This window comes from Talpa occidentalis, unplaced genomic scaffold (genome assembly GCF_014898055.3).
Source record: "Talpa occidentalis isolate TD23 unplaced genomic scaffold, MPIMG_talOcc4v2.1 talOcc4.14, whole genome shotgun sequence".
NCBI lineage: Eukaryota > Metazoa > Chordata > Mammalia > Eulipotyphla > Talpidae > Talpa > Talpa occidentalis.
In genome coordinates this window covers 37,351,034-37,369,868 of record NW_023601433.1, presented here as the reverse complement: position 1 = coordinate 37,369,868, position 18,835 = coordinate 37,351,034, and the positions used below count along the sequence as shown (strand labels likewise).

Below are 18,835 nucleotides of genomic sequence, written 5' to 3'. Positions count from 1 at the left end.
AGGCTCTCTGGTCTCAGGCTCCTCATCATTGTTTTATGGGGTAATTCTCTCCAGGAACTTATATACTTTGTTACAGTGTTATATTATATTGTACTATTTTATTGATTACAAATAATCACTTTTAAAAATCTTAGGCGGTATGATCAATGTTACATTACTTCATATTATATTGTGTTTACTATGAATTCTGAAAGCTAGTTTTATTTCCCCAATAAACATAAATTCCTTACTGTCTCTATTTCTGCTTCTATCTCCTTTGAATGGACGTTATTTACATGTTCTTTCCATCTGTCAGTATTCTTTCTCCATATGGTCAATCTCCTATATTTAGTTCTTTCTTCAACAAATTTTAAAGAGGATAATATCTAGAGTGGGGCCCCTGTTTAGTCCTTTGCACTATTTGGGCATAGTCATTTCTTTAAGAGCCTATATTATTTCTTCCAGGCCCTATTGGTTAGCTAATTCACATATCCGTCCTAATGCTTTCATTAAGCAGTAGTTTAGAGAATTTTTAATTTCAGGAAAGGATTTTTCTAATTATAAGGAACTGGAGTCACACAGAGTCTGCTGAATGAAACTTCCTTAGCTCTACTTACCTCTGCAATCAGATCATGTAGCTCTCTTTCACTAGGGCAGCATCCTAATGACCTGATAATTGTTCCAATCTCTCTGGGAAATAAAATAGTCAAATTTTAGAACATAAACTCTGAAAAGTTAAATGCTATGTTTCTCCAAATTATTTCAGAGGAGACAACGCACAGCAAACAAAGTCAGTCAATAAATATATTGCCTTGTGAGGACAAAAGATACTTTCCAGAGAAAGGAGAAGGCAGACAAGTGAACCAGAGGGTAACAACTGACCCAAAGAAAGAAGAAAGAAGTGTTTGCATTGACTGGCAAGAGCAGGCCCTGTCTGGGTCAAAACCAAAGTTCTAGAAAAGGAAAAGAAAGGAGGAAAGAGTGAGAATAAGAATTTCAGTCACACAGTTAACTCTTTTGAACCTGAGTATCCAATGGGAATAACACTGACCCAAGAGTTTTGTGGTAAGTAAAACCACAATACCTAGAATTGGGCTGGGGATACTCTATTGGCCAAAAAGTCTGAGCTGCATAACATATATAAAGCAAAGCTTTATATAAAATCACAGCTCTCAACAAAGCAGACATGTAGTAATTACTCTCCTTCCACTCCCTCATAATAATGCAATTTGTTTCAACAAATAACCTACGAAAAGTATATATTATATTCAGTACCCCATAGATGCCTAAGATTGGGGGGGGGGGTTGTAATAGATTACTAAATGCTTTAATTTAAAATATTAAAATTAAAGTTTTAATATTTTAGTGTTAAATTCAACTTCACAAAGATTCATTTAACTCAAATATTTCATTCCATTACCATTCTAGATAATATTGGTAATGTCATATTTATTCTCCATTCCACTGAAATATTTAAATTAAAAGATTTAAGTTCTTCACTTAAAGAGGTTTTAGGAGAAATGTCAATTTAAAAGAAAAAAACCTAAAGTCAATAATTATGGAAGAGAGAATTCTTAATTTATTGATCTTCTATCATAATAAATGAGAACAAAATAAACACAGAATGTTTTCATGTCAACTATATTTCATATCTCCTTAACTCTATAGTCTTAATTTCATGCTCATCTAGGCAGGACATGAACATGATGGCATTATATAGGCTAGCCCCCCAAAAAAATGTTCAGAAAGGTGTCCCCAAGATGTCCACAACAGGACTTCCCAAGCTGTATCACCGTGGCATATGGGATTATTTCAAACTATTCTCTCAATGGAGGCCCTGTAGGCTTACAAGAAACTGTTACCTTTCCCTTACCCAACAAGAAGAATGAAAATTGGGGATATTACCCAGAATTAGTTTTTTTTGTTTTTAAACCAGAAATAATCTTTCCATCAGAGAAATCCATGTAGCAGGGCAGATGTCTAAATCACAGAGCACCTGGTATTCACCACATGAGTCACACCTCCGTGCTCCTTGAAGCCCCAGACCCCTTAACTCAAGCACTTGTCCTATTATTTAGCTGAGGACATCCTCACTTTGCCCCACTGACTGTAGATTCTACATCCACGGAGATTCCCCATGCTTATGTAACTAAATTTGTTCATCTTTCCTAATCTGTCAGATGTTAATTTGAATGCTTGACCAGCCCAAGAAGAATCCAGAGGGGTAGGGGGGAATTTCCTCACCACCCCTACAGTTACTAGAAACTGAAAACATTCTATAAGATTATGTTTTCTCTCAAGAAAGTCCCTAAAGACATCCTATGAAGCTGACTAATGCCATGTAGTAAATGCATTAGTGTAACATCAGACTGGCTATTGTGTGTCAATACATTAGATTCAATAGTTAACAAGGCAGTTTACAAAAAAATATGACTTGAGAAGTATTCATAAATTTATCCCCTCTATAACCTTCTCTGAGTCTCTTGTTATGTGAATCAGGGAATTTCTTAAATCTCCAGAACAAGGAACAAGAATCAATAAGGAACAAGAACAAAGGTTGCATTAACTTGCTTAAAGAATGGGAGAGTACAAAGAGGGAGTGGGGGAGAGGCCTGATATCCCTTGGAGGCTAGAATTGTGAGGGAGGTGGGATAGGCCTGTCTCATATTGTAGCTATTACCTACATCTGACTGTTGAGTGCTTGATATGTGACTAGTGTAAACTGAAATGGACTGTAAATGTAAAATACATATCGATTTCCAAAACTTAGCACAAAAATAAGGTAAAATATCTCTGTAAAGGCGGGAGCTTGTATTATTATGTGCCTCAATGATTCCATGTCTTTACCTTGATTATTCTTTGCTTTGACTATTCTGTGCCTCTCGGTGTGCAGAAACATGGAAAGTTGATAAGGACTCTTTCAGTATGTATAGACCCTCACATCAGGACTTTTGCCCCTAGAAGTTCCTTATCAGCTTTTCCTGTTTCTGCACACTGAGAGGCACAGAATTGTCAAAACAAAGAATAATCAAGGCAAAGACACAGAATAGTTGAGGCACATAATAATACAAGCTCCCGGGCCTCCCCGGTGGCGCAGCGGTTGAGCGCTGGGTTGCGAAGCTGCTCGCAGCCTCTGCAGCACCGGTTCGATCCCCGGCAGCTTCCCAGCCACCGGAGGAGGGTCCCACATGGCGCGCAGACCTCTCCTGCCGCCCGCTGCTCCCCTCAGCAGTGTACTTCGGTCCTTCTGCCTGCTCTGCTCCCCGCTCTGGCTCTGGTGAATTCTCTCACCCTCCCGCACTTCTGACTGTAACCAGTGTTTGTATAAATAAATAAAAATAAATCTTTAAAAAAAAAAATGAAGAAAGAATTTAAAAAAAAAAAATAATAATAATAATACAAGCTCCCACATGTAAGTTTTACGCTGGTTACATATTAAAACCATATTCTAGACACATTGAGTTAAATAAAACATTGTTTAATTTTATGTTTCTTTTTATGTTTTTAATGTGGTGACTAGAAAATTTTAAATCACACATGTAATATGACTTTTGTACAGTGTTTTTCTAAGGAATATTTACCATTATAGTTAGTCCTTGAAAAGAGAAAGAGATAAAGAGAAAATTAGAATGACATTGTGCTATGTCAACAACATAGTCAAATCTCCTTTTGGTTCTCCAGGAAACAAAAAAATATTTAAATGGATTTTCAAAGTTTATGGGATACCAGACTATTGTTTCCTTTAACATTAATACTGGTCTCAAGGTAGACATTTTACATTCAGTCTACTTAAATATTGTACAATTATGACACAAATTTCTATACCTTAATAATATATAACTAATTTTTCCTAGTACTCAATTTGCATGGTATCTGCTAAGCACTTTCACATATACTGTCTTACTTGATTGTCACAAAAGCCCTGTCTAGGTATCATCCTAATTCATAGATAAGTAAACTGAAATTTGGAAAAGATAAATGACTTGCCCAAGATTACACAGTGAGTAAATGGCAGCACAAGAGTTAAACACATTTTTAATTACTCCAGATCCCATTCACTCAACAAAACAAATAGGAGCTCCCACTATGTGCCAAGGACTGTGTTAGATACTGGGGAAACAGTAATGAATAAGATAACAGCTGTCCTTGCTCTCAAGGAATTTATGTTCTAATAGTGAAGAGTAAGTTATTAAAATAAAAGAAAGAATGGGGGAGAAGGGTAGCAGCTGGTAAAGTGTATCATGACCACATGACTGGGTTATGGATCTAGGAAAAACTTTATCAGAATTAACTTTTATTTTTTTCTTTTATTTTATATATTTTTTACATCATTTTTCATTTTTGTATAATGTATGCATTTTCATCTTGGTTATAGTCCCCATGAAATTCCCACCACCCATTCACCTGTGAACGATCGCCATGGTCCCTTGTGCTCTTCCCACCCTTGTTTTGATTTTACTCCCTTCCCATCCCACTGCAGTATGTCTCTGGTTTATAGTAGCCTATTGATTTTGAATTTTACTTTATTATAATTAGTTTTTTTTCCTGATCCCTTATTTGGATCCTCTACAATCCTACTATAAGTGAGACCATCCAGTATTTTTCTTTTTCTTTCTGGCTTATTTCACTGAGCATGATCCCTTCCAGCTCCATCCATGTTGCTGCAAATGGCTAACCCTAACCCGAATAGCCAAAGCTCTCCTGAAAAAAAAAAGTAGGGAATGGAGGCATCACACTCCCAGACTTCAAACTATACTACAAAGCCATAATAATCAAAATTGCATGGTATTGGAACAAGAACAGACACACAGACCAATGGAACTGAATAGAAAACCCAGAAATAAGCCCACAGACTTACAGTCAACTAATCTTTGACAAAGAAGCAAAGAATATGCAATGGTGCAAAGAAAGTTTGTTCAATAAATGGTGCTGGGAAAACTGGGCTGCTACATGCAAAAGAATGAAGCTTGACTACTATCTCACACTATGCACAAAAACCAACTCAAAATGGATTAAAGTACTAGACATAAGAACTGAAACTATAGGGGCCTCCCCGGTGGCACAGTGGTTGAGCACTGGGTTGCGAAGCTGCCCACAGCCTCTGCAGCGCTGGTTCGATCCCCGGCTGCTCCCCGGCCACTGGAGGAGGGTCCCACATGGCGCGCAGACCTCTCCTGCCGCCCGCTGCTCCCCTCAGCAGTGTGCTTCGGTCCCTCTGCCTGCTCTGCTCCCCGCTCTGGCTCTGGTGAATTCTCTCACTCTCCCATGCTTCTGACTGTACCCAGTGCATGTATAAACAAAACAAACTAGCAAAATAAAATAAATAAATAAATAAATAAAAACATGCCTCTATAAAAAAAAAAAAAAGAACTGAAACTATAAAATATATTGAAGAAAATATTGGCAAAACACTACATGACATACACCCTAGTAACATCTTTAAAGATACATCACTCAAAGCAGTGATAGGGAAGGAAAGGATAAACAGCTGGGACTACATAAAATTAAATTTAAATTAAAATTAAAGAGCTTCTTTACAGCAAAAGAGAATTAACTTTTAAACCACTTCAAGCCTAAATGGGAAGGGAAATGTTCCAAGCAAAGGAAAAAAGCAAGTGAAATCGTGGGACATTCAAGGAATCAAAAGTATTTCAGTATGGCCAGAATATAAGGTATTAGTGAAGGGAGAGACAGAAAGGATAATGGAATCGTGAGAAGTAGTCAAATTACATGGAACCTTGAAAACTATGGAGTGTAGAGTTTTTCTAAGAGCTACAGTATGACATAGAGGGTTTTAAATAGGGTGGTGAAATGATCAGATTTGTCCTTTAAGTGATGTCATATATGCAGAAACCGAAATGTGTTCAAAGTTATTCAGTGAAGCATTATTTGGAATAGTATTAGGTTAAAAATAAGTTAAATGCCCAATAATAGGAGACTTTTATGGTTTTTCCATACAATAGAGTAACATTCAGAAAACAAAAATGAGGTTTTTTTATATTTTGATTTGAAATATTAAAAATACATTATGTGAAAAAAGTAAGGTGCAAAGGGGTACTTATAGCTTTTACCATTTATATTGAAAAATGAGAGGAGAGGAGCGTATAGCACCTATCACTGGAATTATACATGAGGAGCTGGTAACATTAACTGGAGGGTGGGACTGATTTGCTTTCAGGAGCAAAGGTTGGAGGAAGACTTCACCATGCACCTTTTGAGCTCCTACTATGTGCCTTTTGAGCCTTCTGAATTTCAAACAAATGTATATATAAATTTTTAATTAACTAAAGAAAATAAAGTGAATATACTGGCTAAAGAATAGAAAGACCATTGCCAGTGCCAAGGAGTTGGTAGAGAGGGCCAAGGATACCAAGAGGTAATTAGAAGAATCCATCACAAGAGTCAGAAAAGACTCAAGGATGAGTTACCAATTGGGAACTTTACCATCACCAAGCATTGTTGCCAATCACTGAGATAGGAAAAAGAAACAAGCTTACAGGAGGAGGTAAAGAGTTCAATATGGGACTTGTTGACTCCCAACACGTATTTTGTATGGTTATGCCAAGAGTGCAAAGCTCTGACCATTTTTCAAGGTGTGTTTGCGGTGAACAAACTTAATTAATGAGGTAGTTTCCCTCTAGGACAAAGAGCATGATTTCTCACTGTGTGCTAAAATACAGCAGATTCCACAAGCTTGGTGCTCCTTTCCTGTAGTGCCACCCTTTGCCTGTGCAGGCATCCATCCAGGTTCTTCCCTAGAACTTTGAGGACAGGGCAAGGACACCAACAAACTGATGCTCATGATGTCTGCTGTGCTGACACAACCTTTGGGTTGTGGCAGGTGGATGTATGGCGTGAAGGTAGACCTGGAAGCATACTGGAAGGTTACTTTTGAAATTTAAGACCAGAACAATGACCCAGCTCTTTCAGATTCTTGGCCCCCTCCCATCTAGGCTGGCCCCAGCCTGATTCATCCCCAGCAACTCAATGTTTGGGCTTGTAGATGTCATCAGGCTCCATGAAAGTAAAACTTGGAAACTAGGGGTGGGGGGGGGGAGATCTGTAGGCACCAATTCAAAATCCCCAAATGTTATCAGGACAACAGAAGTGGACATGGGTGGCAGGTTGGGGGAGACCAGGAGTGGGGAGAGCTGACAGCCATGGAGCCCAGTGATGGTACCAGTATCACTACAGAGGAGACTGACAGCCTGGAACTGTTGGTGAAGACCCCATACTCTCAACTCAGACCTTTTTTGTGGGCACCCAGATGAATGTAAAGGAGTTCAAGGAGCACACTGCTGCCTCTGTCAGCATCTCCTCTGATAAACAGACTCATCTACCAGGGACAAGTTCTGCAAGATGTTAAGAAACTCCAGAACTTTAATGTTGGGGGAAAGGTTGTCTTCTTGATGGAACAGGCTCCTCCTCCTCCCTACTGGGGCATTTCTGGGACAGGGCCTGCCCTGACTCAGCCACTCATGGTGGGGGACACCTACTTAGCCCAAAAAGACCTGGGGCCTCTGTTCATGACTGGAATACCAACAGCTATGTCAATACCAGAACCTTCCTAGTGACAGCTCTCCTGTAGATGTTCACATCAGTGTGGAACAAGCCCCAGTTCAGAATGAGCTCCAAGTACACAGGGATGGCTCAACACACCATCAGATATACAGATCTCAGTATCCCAGCTGCAATGTTGTGGGGGATCCAACCCCGAGCAAGAGAACCATGAAGAGGACCAGCACTTGATCAGCTTGTTGTGGTAAAGCTTGCAGCAGATGGACAACACCTTTGTGGTGCTATCTGACCTGCACTGTAATCTGGCCCCCACATTTACATGTAATCTGGTCTGTGTCTCACTATACCACCCCCACGATGCTCCGGAGGCAGCCTTTCCCATTCAGACCAATGTGGGGACCACTATGACCATGACAGGGAATGAGACTCGCCCCTCCACCCACCCCCCACTCCCTGACTCCCAGCGCAGAACCACCCCTGGCCATCCCATCTAGTCCTGAGAAGTCTCCCTCTTCTAACATTGTGAATCCTCAACTGAGGGTCTCCCCTGCCACCACTCACCCAAGGGTCATCCAGTTTTCCCATGGTCATGTACATCCAAGATTCAGGTACACAGCCTGGTAGAGTTCTGAGTGCGCCAGCTTGTCCTCTGGGAGTCCCTGGTCATGGCTAGACCCTGCACTCCACCCTCATCCAGCTGCCCTCCCTTTCCTCAGTTCATGCAAACAGTCATCTACTAGGTCACTCATCAAACCATTATGGCAGCTGTTGCCTCTGTAAGAGAGCTGGTGCCAGGCTTCCCTATTGCCCCAGCCCAGGTAGTGATTGCCTGGCCCACCCTTCCCCAGACTAGGCCTTCAGATTCTTTGGAGTCCTATCTCTCTTCTGTGCTAGAACTGTTTCATGGTAATGTGATGATGCTTCTTCATGGGTATTTCCAGTCACTGAGCAGCCAGTTGCAGCTGTGATTTTCCTTCTACCAGCACTACCATCAACTGGAAAAGTGGCAGTTCTGCACCCCTGAACAAAGAATAACCTAGAAAGGTAGAAAATAGGGAGACATAAAAAAGCAACACACAGCATCTGGAGTCTGCCAGGAAATATTTCATCACAGAGAGAGAACAAAGCTCTAAAAGCAAACCACAAACACATGGAAGATCTTTTCTACTATCGGATAGAGAGTTCAAAATTTCCCTTGAAAAAGAAATTCAAAGAAATGGAAGAAACACAGAAAAGTTGATCAAAGATACACAAGACAACTGAGAAAAACAAATGAATGTCCTGAGAAATAAAATTAGTGTACATAAGCTAGAAACTGAAGCTTTAAATAGGACATTAATAAAGAGGCAGTATTAAAAAAATCAATAGAGGAGACAAAAAAAAAAAATGCTGGAGCAAGCTATGGAAGTAGAATAGACCAACTGGAAGATTGAATCAGTGACCTCCAAGATGGTAATGTACAAAGTATACAGGTGGAAGAAAGAGAAATACAAAGGAAAAAATGAAGATATTATCCAACAAAATGAAGGAAGGCAATAACAATAATGGGTATTCCAGAAGAGGAATACATTAAAAGAAAAGAATAGAGAGATTATTCAAAGAAATAATAGAGGAAAATTTCCTAATCCTGGAGAAGTAAAAATGTAAGTCCATGAAGCTGAAAAAACACCTGGTTACATAAAAGTAACAAGACCCTCACCAAAACACAGCTGTAAAATTTCCAATAATTCAAGACAAAGAAGGAATATTGAAGCTGGCTAGAGGGAAGAAGCAGATAACCTATAAAGGTACCCCTATCAGGCTTACTTCTCTGAGGAAACACTGCAGGCAAGGAGCGATGGGAATGGCATGATCAAAATACTTAAAGATAAAAACTACCACCAAGAATACTCTATCCTGCAAGACTCTCTCTCAGGTCAGAGGGAGGAATAAAGGACTTCTCAGACAAACAGAAGGTGAAGTTATTTGCAAACACTGAAATGTTTCTAGTCTCCAAGAAATGTTGAAAGGAGCTCTTTTATCTAAATAGAATAGAAGAATATTCACAAAGAACTGAACAAGGAAATAGATAGAACCAGGAAACTAAAGAGAAAATGACAGTAGCAGACACTCCTATATCACTTATCGCCCTAAATGTAAATGGACTGAACATACCAACCAAAAAGCACAGGGTGGCTGGTTGGATCAAAAAATAGAATCCAATTTTCTGCTGTCTCCAAGAAACGCACCTGAACTCCAAAGATAAACACAGGCTATAAGCAAACATATGGAAAGCAATCCTACAAGTAAATGGAACCCAAAGAGAGGCAGAGGACAGCCATACTTGTTTCAGATAAAATAGATTTTTTTAAAGATTTATTTATACATACAAGAACTGGGGTACAGGCCAGAGGTGTGTGGTGAGAGGATTCACCAGTGACAGAGTGGGGGAAAGAACAGGCAGATCTACTGAAATACACTGCTGAGGGGAGCAGCAGGCGAGTCAAGAGAGGTCTGCCGTGCCCTGTGGGTCACCTCCCTGGCTGGGGATCAAATTTGTGCTGCAGTGGCTGCAGATTCATAGTGCTGCGTCTTAACCCCTTGCGGCACCAGGGAGGCCCCTGATAAAATAGATTTCTAGTTAAAAAAGGTAACAAAAGAGAGGGAAGGATACTATATAATCATGAAAGGAATAATACATCATGAAAACATAATACTTATCAATATATATTTACCAAATTAAGGAACATCAAAATATACAAGGCACTTATTATCAAATCTGAAAATGAACATGGGAGAAACACATTAGTGGCTGGGGACTACAACACCCCTGCATCCCCCAAAGTACAAACCAAGTAGACAAAAAATAAAACACAGTACCACTAAACAAAGAATTAGATCACATGGGCTTGATAGATATTTATAAGGCACTTCACCCACACAAAAAAATGGATACATATTCTTCTCAAGTGCACACGGGACATTCTCTAGAATTGAGCACATACTGATTTACAAAACAAGTATCAATAAATTATTGAAGACTGATCATACCAAGCAACTGCTCTGATCACAATGGTATCAAAGTAGAAATCAGTCACAAAGAGGAAGCAGGAAAAATCTCTAATATGTGGAAACTGAACAACACACTTCTGAATGGCTAACCAGCTAATGAAATCAATTTTCAATTTCTTCTTTTGGAACCTATGGGACACAGCAAAAGCAGTACTAAAGGGAAGTACATAGCAATACAGGACCGCATCAAGCAACAAAAAAGATCGCAAATAAATAATCTTATCTCTCACCTTAAGGAGGTAGGGGGGAAAAATGAACAAAACAAAGCAAAAGCCAGGGTTGAAATAAATTTATTTCAAAAGGCTTCCCTAGTTCCTAAACAGAGTCCCTGTGAGGAGAGTAAAGGGAAATCAGAGAAAGGAAAGATGAGTTAGAGCTTTCCTTGTTTTCCATGTCCTGAAATACACTGAAAACCAAATGATCTTTTGAGTTCCTCTCACATTATAATTCTGGGGCCCAAAACATTAGAATGCAGAGAGGGGGTCAGGTGGGCCTGAAGAACTCCGGGTGGTGTCTGCTTGGTGCAGGGATCCTGACTTCTAAAAGTGGGAAACAAGCTCCAGAGGAAACAATCTTGGTAATAGTTCAGTCTTAGGAGCAGAAAGGCCGCTCTGGATCAGCTGTGGAATAAAAGAAGAGAGCAAGAAAGAACACAGGCCAAAGATCAGATCATTAATTATTGAGGAGAGAGAAGTCTAGAAAGGCAGAGAACTGAAAAGGAAAATGTAAGAAAATACTGAGAGAGATGAAAATGTAACTTTAGGAGAGAAGGAATAGAAATTCAAAGTTTAATGATGAAAATATAAGAAAGCTCAGAATTAAGAAAAAAAACAAGCTATTGGATAAGAACTAGAAAAATAAACAAAAATATAAAATAAGAAAGTATTGATAGAGTTATATCTAAGGCTGACAGATCTACTTTATTTCTACTCAATGAATTTTAAATCAAGTTAACTGATTGAAAATGATTTTACCTTTAAAAACTATTTTAGTATTATTAAGCTTAGTAAGGTATTTGAAATGATTAAAGTAACCCTTTTTAAAGGACTAAAAACATGTCGAAGTCAATGTAGAAATAAAAAATCATTTTTAAATTTTGATAATTTCTTCTAAAGTCCCTTTGTCAGGTTTTTACAAGTGAACACAGAAAGAAGGCATTAATAAACTCATTTGCTCACAGCAGCATGCTGGTTACCCACTGGTTCCTCAAAAGGAAAAGGTCCTGATTAGCATCATTTGTGTTTCCATTTTGTAATGGCCCCTCCGTAGCTAATTTCAAGTGGAAATCTGAAGCCCCTCAATGTGGAGTTGGGAAGAGAGATGCCCAACAACACAGCACTATATGGCATAACCCAGAACACAGGAGTAAAATGTAGTAGTTTTGAGAATTATCTTTTTTGATTTTTTTATTGTTAAAAAAACATTTAGTTTGTATTTATACAGAACCTGAAAAATAAAGAATGCTTCCTGAGTTTGCCAGCCACCTTGAGCAGGGCCATGATGTAGGGGCAGGATAGCACAGGGCAGGATCTCTATGATCCGGGCCGACCAGTAAAGGAAAGTCCTGGAGCCCTAGGTGGCTTTTCAGGCTTTTATTGAGCTTTTTACAAGGCAGGAGGGTCAGGGGGGCAGGAGGCTGGCAGATCTCCCAGCCCCCAGCGAATCCTCACTCTTTATGGGCTCTCCGGCGATCTCTGATGGCCTTGTTCTCTCTCTTCTCATTTCTTCTCTGGCGTCCCTGTGATGCCGCCCTTATAAGCCAGTCTCAGCCCAGGTGCATCCACCTATCCATGCCCACACCCTACTCCAGGTGCCCGCCATCAGGCATGCATGTAGGACCGCTGGGATCCATCATTAATGCTAATGGCGGGAGGGCGGAATGCATGATAATTTTTCACTTACCCTACACATGGGATTCTTTGTGCAGCTCCATTTTTAGAGTGTTAACCAAAGCAAGCACTATTATTTTTAATATAATTTACTTATATGTTTATATCATTTATTTTTATGGAAGTTAGTTTTTAATAGTGGCTTCAGAATTCCTGAGAACTTATTAGCTCTTTTTGAGGAAGGACAAATCTGCATGTACAGTCCAGTCACTTCATTCAGACAGTTCAAGTGGCCTCTGCCTTCAGCTCTCTCTACACACAGGTTCACACCCTAAACAATTAGTGTGCTTAGGACCAATATTTTGTGTTCTACCATGTGTACAAAACAAATTGAGTACAACTCTTGTAAAAAAAGAAAAGCATTTTTTTCTTTGGAATTTTTTTCCTTTTAAATTAATTTTTTTAATTGCAACACCTCAATTATGGTAATGTTTCCAGAGAAAACAGAAGTCAACTGTTTATTTTTTAAAAGATTTATTTATTTATGCATACAAGAGCTAGGGTACAGGCCAGAAATGCAAGGGGTGGGAGGAGGGGTGAGAGGATTCACCAGAGACAGAGTGGGGAACGGATCAGGCGGACTGACTGAAATACACTGCTGAGGGGAGCAGTGGGCGAGACAGGAGAGGTCTGCTGCACCGTATGGATTGCTCCCTGGCCAGCTGGGGATTGAACTTGTGCTGCAGAGGCTGCGGACTGCTTCATAGTGTGGTGCTTAACCCCTTGCGCCACCAGGAAGGCCCAAAAGTCAACTGTTTAATACAAAGTCTTTCAATGTCTGCAGACATTTGCAAGGTAGATATTGTCTTATATTGCTAAGAATCACTAACTCCAAAAGCCTTAAATGTGAAGTACTAAAATTTTTCTGTAACTGTACCATACATAGAGCAGTTGACTTCAGAACAAATAAAGTTGCCCAATAGTGGCATCGCTTCATCATTTATTTTATATACCGCATGTGGACCACTTACTATTGAATGTTTGACCAGTGGCAGCTGGTTCTTGGCAGGCTGGCAATTTGGTGGGTGTAGTACCAAGTTCCTGACACAAGGTGGAGCCAGTGCTATTGAGCTAGATGGTGATTCTTCAGTTTAAGGGCAGCCTAAGGTCAAAAACACCCCTGAGTGAAGACCTGAATCAGGACAATCGCAATTCTAAGGAGAAAATTCTAAGGAGAAAAGAATAGGCAAAAAAAAAAAAAAATATCTGCTCTAATAAGTATCTAATACTCTTAAGTATGAGAAAATGTTTAAAGCAATTAAAAAATTGAAAGAACAAAAGAAAGAACAAAACTGGATTTGAAAATGATTTAATAGTTATTGAACATTACCAAGTGCCAAGTACCATTTACAGCAAAGCAGACAAAATGAAGCCCTTGCCCTTGTGGAAGGCATTTTTAATAATATAACCTAATTTTGGCAAAGTCATTAAATGAAGCTGAAACAATGGTTATATCGCTGTAGGGGCAGGAGGACATAGTACAGGTTTTCTGATCCAGCAGACCGGGTAAAGGAGGAGTCAGAGTCCTCAGTGGGTTTTGCAGGCTTTTTATTTAGATTTACCAGGCATATGGCAGGCAGGGGTGCTGGGGGGCCAGGAGGCTAGCAGGCCTCCCAGCCCCCAGCAGGTCTTCACTCTGGGCTTTCCGGCCTTCTCTCACATTCTCTCTGCTCTTCTCATGGCTCTGCCTCTCTCTCGGCTTCTCTGCTCCTCTGCTTCTTTCTCAGCTTCTGTTCATTATTGGCTTCTTCTTGGCTTCTGCTGGCGTCCCCATGACGCTGCCCTTAAAAGCCCAGTCTCAGCCCAGGTGAATCCCATCTACCTATGCCCACACCCTGCTCCAGATGCCCGCCATCAGGCATGCATTCAGGACCGCAAGGATCCATCATCTATCCTGATGGCAGGAGGGAAGAAAAGCCTGACATTTTTCCTTACCCTACAATCACCTCTTTCAGAACCATTCTGTTCAAAAAAAGACCTCTTGGGCCTCCCCGGTGGCGCAGCGGTTGAGCGCTGGGTTGCGAAACTGCGCGCGGCCTCTGCGGCGCCGGTTCGATCCCCGGCTGCTCCCCGGCCACCGGAGGAGGGTCCCACATGGCGTGCAGACCTCTCCTGCCGCCCGCTGCTCCCCTCAGCAGTGTACTTCGGTCCTTCTGCCTGCTCTGCTCCCCGCTCTGGCTCTGGTGAATTCTCTCACCCTCCCTCCCGCACTTCGGACTGTACCCAGTGCATGTATAAACAAAACAAACAAACAAACCAGCAAACAAATAAATAAAGCATGCCTCTATAAAAAAAAAAAAAAAAAAAAAAAAAAAAAAAAGACCTCTTTCCAAAGGTCCTCCTAATCAAGAGAGAAACTTTTTTCCATAGCTAAAATATGTTTTCAGAAAACCTTCTGGTTCTAACTTGTTACTGTAGTATTTCTTATGTAGTGCTACATGGTAGCGTTTACAGGCCCCAATAAAGAATCTGGACTGCCCGGAGGGATAACAAAGCTCTATAATCAATAGATATATTAAAATTACATGGAGTGATATAATAAATAAAAACATAGTAACAACTTTCCTGTTATATCTGCTATGGCCTAGGTACTATGTAGGCACTGTGATTACTGTCACGAATTAGAAAGACAAGATCCCTCTTAACCATGAACTCTCAATTAGGTGGGAGAAACCAGACACACATGCCAATGAGTACAGGCGTTAATTTTAGGCAGTGATAACTGCTATGACTCAATCACCACCACCACCACCATCATTAACAACAAAATTCCATAGACTGGGTGGATTAAGCAATAAAAATTTATTTTCTGACAGTTCTAGAGACCAGAAGTCCATGGCCAAGATGTTGGCAGGTTTGGTTTCTTCTGCGGGCTCTCTCCTTGGCTTGCGGATGACTGCGTCCTGGCATGTGTGCTGCATCCCTGATGTTTTTTGTGTACAAATTTCTTCTTACAAGGCCACCAGTCAGTTTGCATTAGGGCCTGTCCTAAAGACTTCATTTTAACCTAATCATATCTCTAAAGGCCTCTTTGTGTAAGACTATATTCTGAGGTTATTCTGAGGTAAGGGCATTAGGACTTAAACATAAGCTTCTTTGGGGAGAGGAGGGGCTCTTAGAAAGGGACATAATTCTGCCCATTTGTAAGGTGAGGAATGACCACTGAGCAGGTTTTCTGATCCAGCTGACCGGGTAAAGGAGGAGTCAGAGTCCTCAGTGGTTTTTGCAGGTCTTTTATTGGGGTTCACTAGGCATATGGCAGGCAGGGGTGCTGGGGGGCTGGGAGGCTGGCAGTCCTCCCAGCCCCCAGCAAATCCTCACTCTATCTGGGCTCTCTGGCGTTCTCTCTGCTTCTCTTCTTCTCTCAGCTTCCGTTCATTCTTGGCTTCTTCTTTTGGCTTCTCTTGGCATCCCCGTGATGCCGCCCTTAAAAGCATAGTCTTAGCCCAGGTGAATCCCATCTACCTATGCCCACACTCTACTCCAGGTGCCCGCCATCAGGCATGCATTCAGGACAAGGATCCATCATCTATCCTGATGGCGGGAGGGCAGAAAAGCCTGACATTTTTCCTTACCCTACACCATTAAAACAAGAATATACTCTACTGCAATTTCTCTCTCTGAACACCTATCTCTCTTACCTGAACCTCTGCAAGCCCTCATGTTGTCATTCTGCTTCTCTCTTACCAATTCATTCTTTTTTTTAAAAAAAAGACTTATTTATGCATATAAGAACTGGAATACAGGCCGAAGGTGCACGGGGTGAGAGGGGAACAGAACAGACAGAGTGGGGAACAGAACAGGCAGATTGACTGAAATACCCTGCTGAGGGGAGCAGCGGGCAAGTCGGGAGAAGTCTGCTGCAAGGGTTGCAGATAGCTTCCCTTGCTGCGTCTTAACCCCTTGCGCCACCAGGGAGGCCCCTCTTACCAACTCATTCTTAACCCATTGCTTCACAACAGTTAGAAAAATTTGTTTAAAATTAAAATTGTACTATATATACTTCTTCTGCTTAAAATTCTCCGATTGTACTCAATCTAAAAATCCTTCTCATGCTCAACAAAGCGCTACATGATTTGGCCCGTCAAACCTTTTGAACTTGATCCTCTACACTGCAGTTATACTATGCTCCTTGTTTTTCTCTAACACACTACAGCTCTGCACCTTCCTAGGACCTCTGGACTAGCTCTCCCCTGTTCATCATATGGGTGCTGCCTTCTCATTTTAAAGATTTTACCTTGAAAGTTCTTTATCTTAACTTCAAAAACACTTTCAGAGAAACTCACTGACTAAAATGTGCAAACTGTATCATCCCACCTAAATGTTTCATCCCTCCTCATTTTTTAATACATCATGAGATTTTCATTTTATTACATCATCCTATTTTATTTATTTTATATCACTTATTACATCTGTAGGGTAAGGAAAAATGTCAGGCTTTTCTGCCCTCCCGCCATCAGGATAGATGATGGATCCTCGCGGTCCTGAATGCATGCCTGATGGCGGGCACCTGGAGTAGGGTGTGGGCATAGGTAGATGGGATTCACCTGGACTAAGACTGTGCTTTTTAAGGTCGGCGTCACGGGGATGCCAGCAGAAGCCGAGAAAGAAGTAGCAGAAGCCAAGAGAGAAGCAGAGAAGGCCGGAGAGCCCAGATAGAGTGAAGACTTGCTGGGGGCTGGGAGGCCTGCCAGCCTCCCGGCCCCCCAGCACCCCTGCCTGCCATATGCCTGGTGAACCCCAATAAAAGACCTGCAAAAGCCACTAAGGACTCTGACTCCTCCTTTACCTGGTCTGCATGGGATCAGAAAACCTGCACTGTGTCCTGTTCCTGACCTTATACATCTCAAATTATATTCATTAAACTGCTTATTTGTATATTGTCTGTCTCTTTCCTCTAAAATATAAACACCATGAGGGCAGAGGACTTGTCTCTTTCACTGATATATTTTAACACCTACAAGGAGCTCACATTTAATAAGAACTCAGTAAATACTTGTGGAATTGACTCTCAATCAAAAAATAATTCCATATACATTTACTCAATTCTCACATCAGCCTATATTGTAATCTCCTTTTTGGAAGTTTATATATGTATTTTTTACATTGTTGTTCACTTTTGTACAACGTTTGATTTCTCCTCTCAGGCGTAATCCCCGTAAAATTCCCACCACCAAGTCACCTGTGCACCATCACCATAGTCTCTTGTGCTCTTCCCTCCCGTTTTGATCCCTCTCCCTTCCCCTCCCCTGCTGAATGTCTCTGATTTATAGTTGCCCGTCAAACTGTCTTTTTTTCCCTGATCCCTTATTTGATTCTCCTATAAGTGAAACCATTCAATAGTTTTATTTTTCCTTATATCACTGAGCATAATGCCTTCCAGCTCCATTCATGTTTCTGCAAATGGCATTGTAGGGTAAGGTAAAAAGTATCAGGCTTTTCTGCCCTCCCGCCATCAGGATAGATGACGGAACCTTGCGGTCCTGAATGCATGCCTGATGGCGGGCACCTGGAGTAGGGTGTGGGCCTAGGTAGATGGGATTCACCTGGGCTGAGACTGGGCTTTTTAAGGGCGGCATCACGGGGACGCCAGCAGAAGCCGAGAGAAGGCCGGAGAGCCCAGAATGAAGACCTGCTGGGGGCTGGGAGGCCTGCCAGCCTACCGGCCCCCCAACACTCCTGCCTGCCGGCCGTGTACCTGATAATCCCAATAAAAAACCTGCAAAAGCCACTGAGGATTTCTGACTCCTCCTTTACCCGATCTGCTGGATCATAAAAAACCTGCTCCGTGTCCATTCCTGCCCCTACAGGCATGAATTTATCTTTTTTGATTGCTGAATAGTATTCCATTGTGTATATATTTTTGATCTAGTCATCTGTTTTGGGGCATTTAGGTTGTTTCCACATCCTAGCTATTGTAAATAGTGCTGCAATAAATATAGGGGTGCAGGTGTCCTTTGGGTCAATTCCTAGAAGTGGAATTGCTGGGTTATGTGGACGCTCCATTATTTAGTAGTTTGAGGATCCTCCAGCTTTCCATCGTTGTTGAACCTGTTTGCATTCCCACCAGCAGTGTAAGACGGTTCCTTTTTCCCCACATCCTCACCAGCATTTGTTGTTGCTGGTTTCTTTAATATTACAATCTTTTAAAAATAAATAACTGATGTGGGCCAGACAGCTGAATTGGTTAGAGCATGGTGCTAATAAAAATAAGTAACTGGAACTTGACTCACTCTTTAGTAATACAACTAGCATGGAGCAAAATTGGAAGTTGTTCCCCATAATCTGACTTCTAAGATTCTGCTTGTCAGACTCTCTGCAATAACATCTTAGAACAAATCATACTGATTTGCAGGCAGAGAAAAAGATTCAGATACAGCCCAGAGCCACTATGCCTT

The 18,835-nt window shown here is 41.1% G+C and overlaps 1 protein-coding gene across 5 annotated transcripts in view; it reads right to left on the bottom strand.

Moving 5' to 3' along the window:
• The window catches only part of EFCAB2 (EF-hand calcium binding domain 2), a 107,049-nt gene that overhangs the window by 24,445 nt on the left and 63,769 nt on the right, over positions 1-18,835 (bottom strand). For 3 of the 5 annotated variants that reach the window (XM_054694951.1, XM_054694953.1, XM_054694952.1), the window contains one exon: positions 597-669. The exons of 1 other annotated variant lie outside the window; for it this stretch is intronic. In XM_054694951.1, the coding sequence (XP_054550926.1) occupies positions 597-669 (73 nt within the window). Of the gene's footprint in view, positions 1-596; positions 670-13,408; positions 13,561-18,835 lie in introns of those variants that run through there. One more of the 5 variants, XM_054694955.1, reaches the window with a different exon arrangement.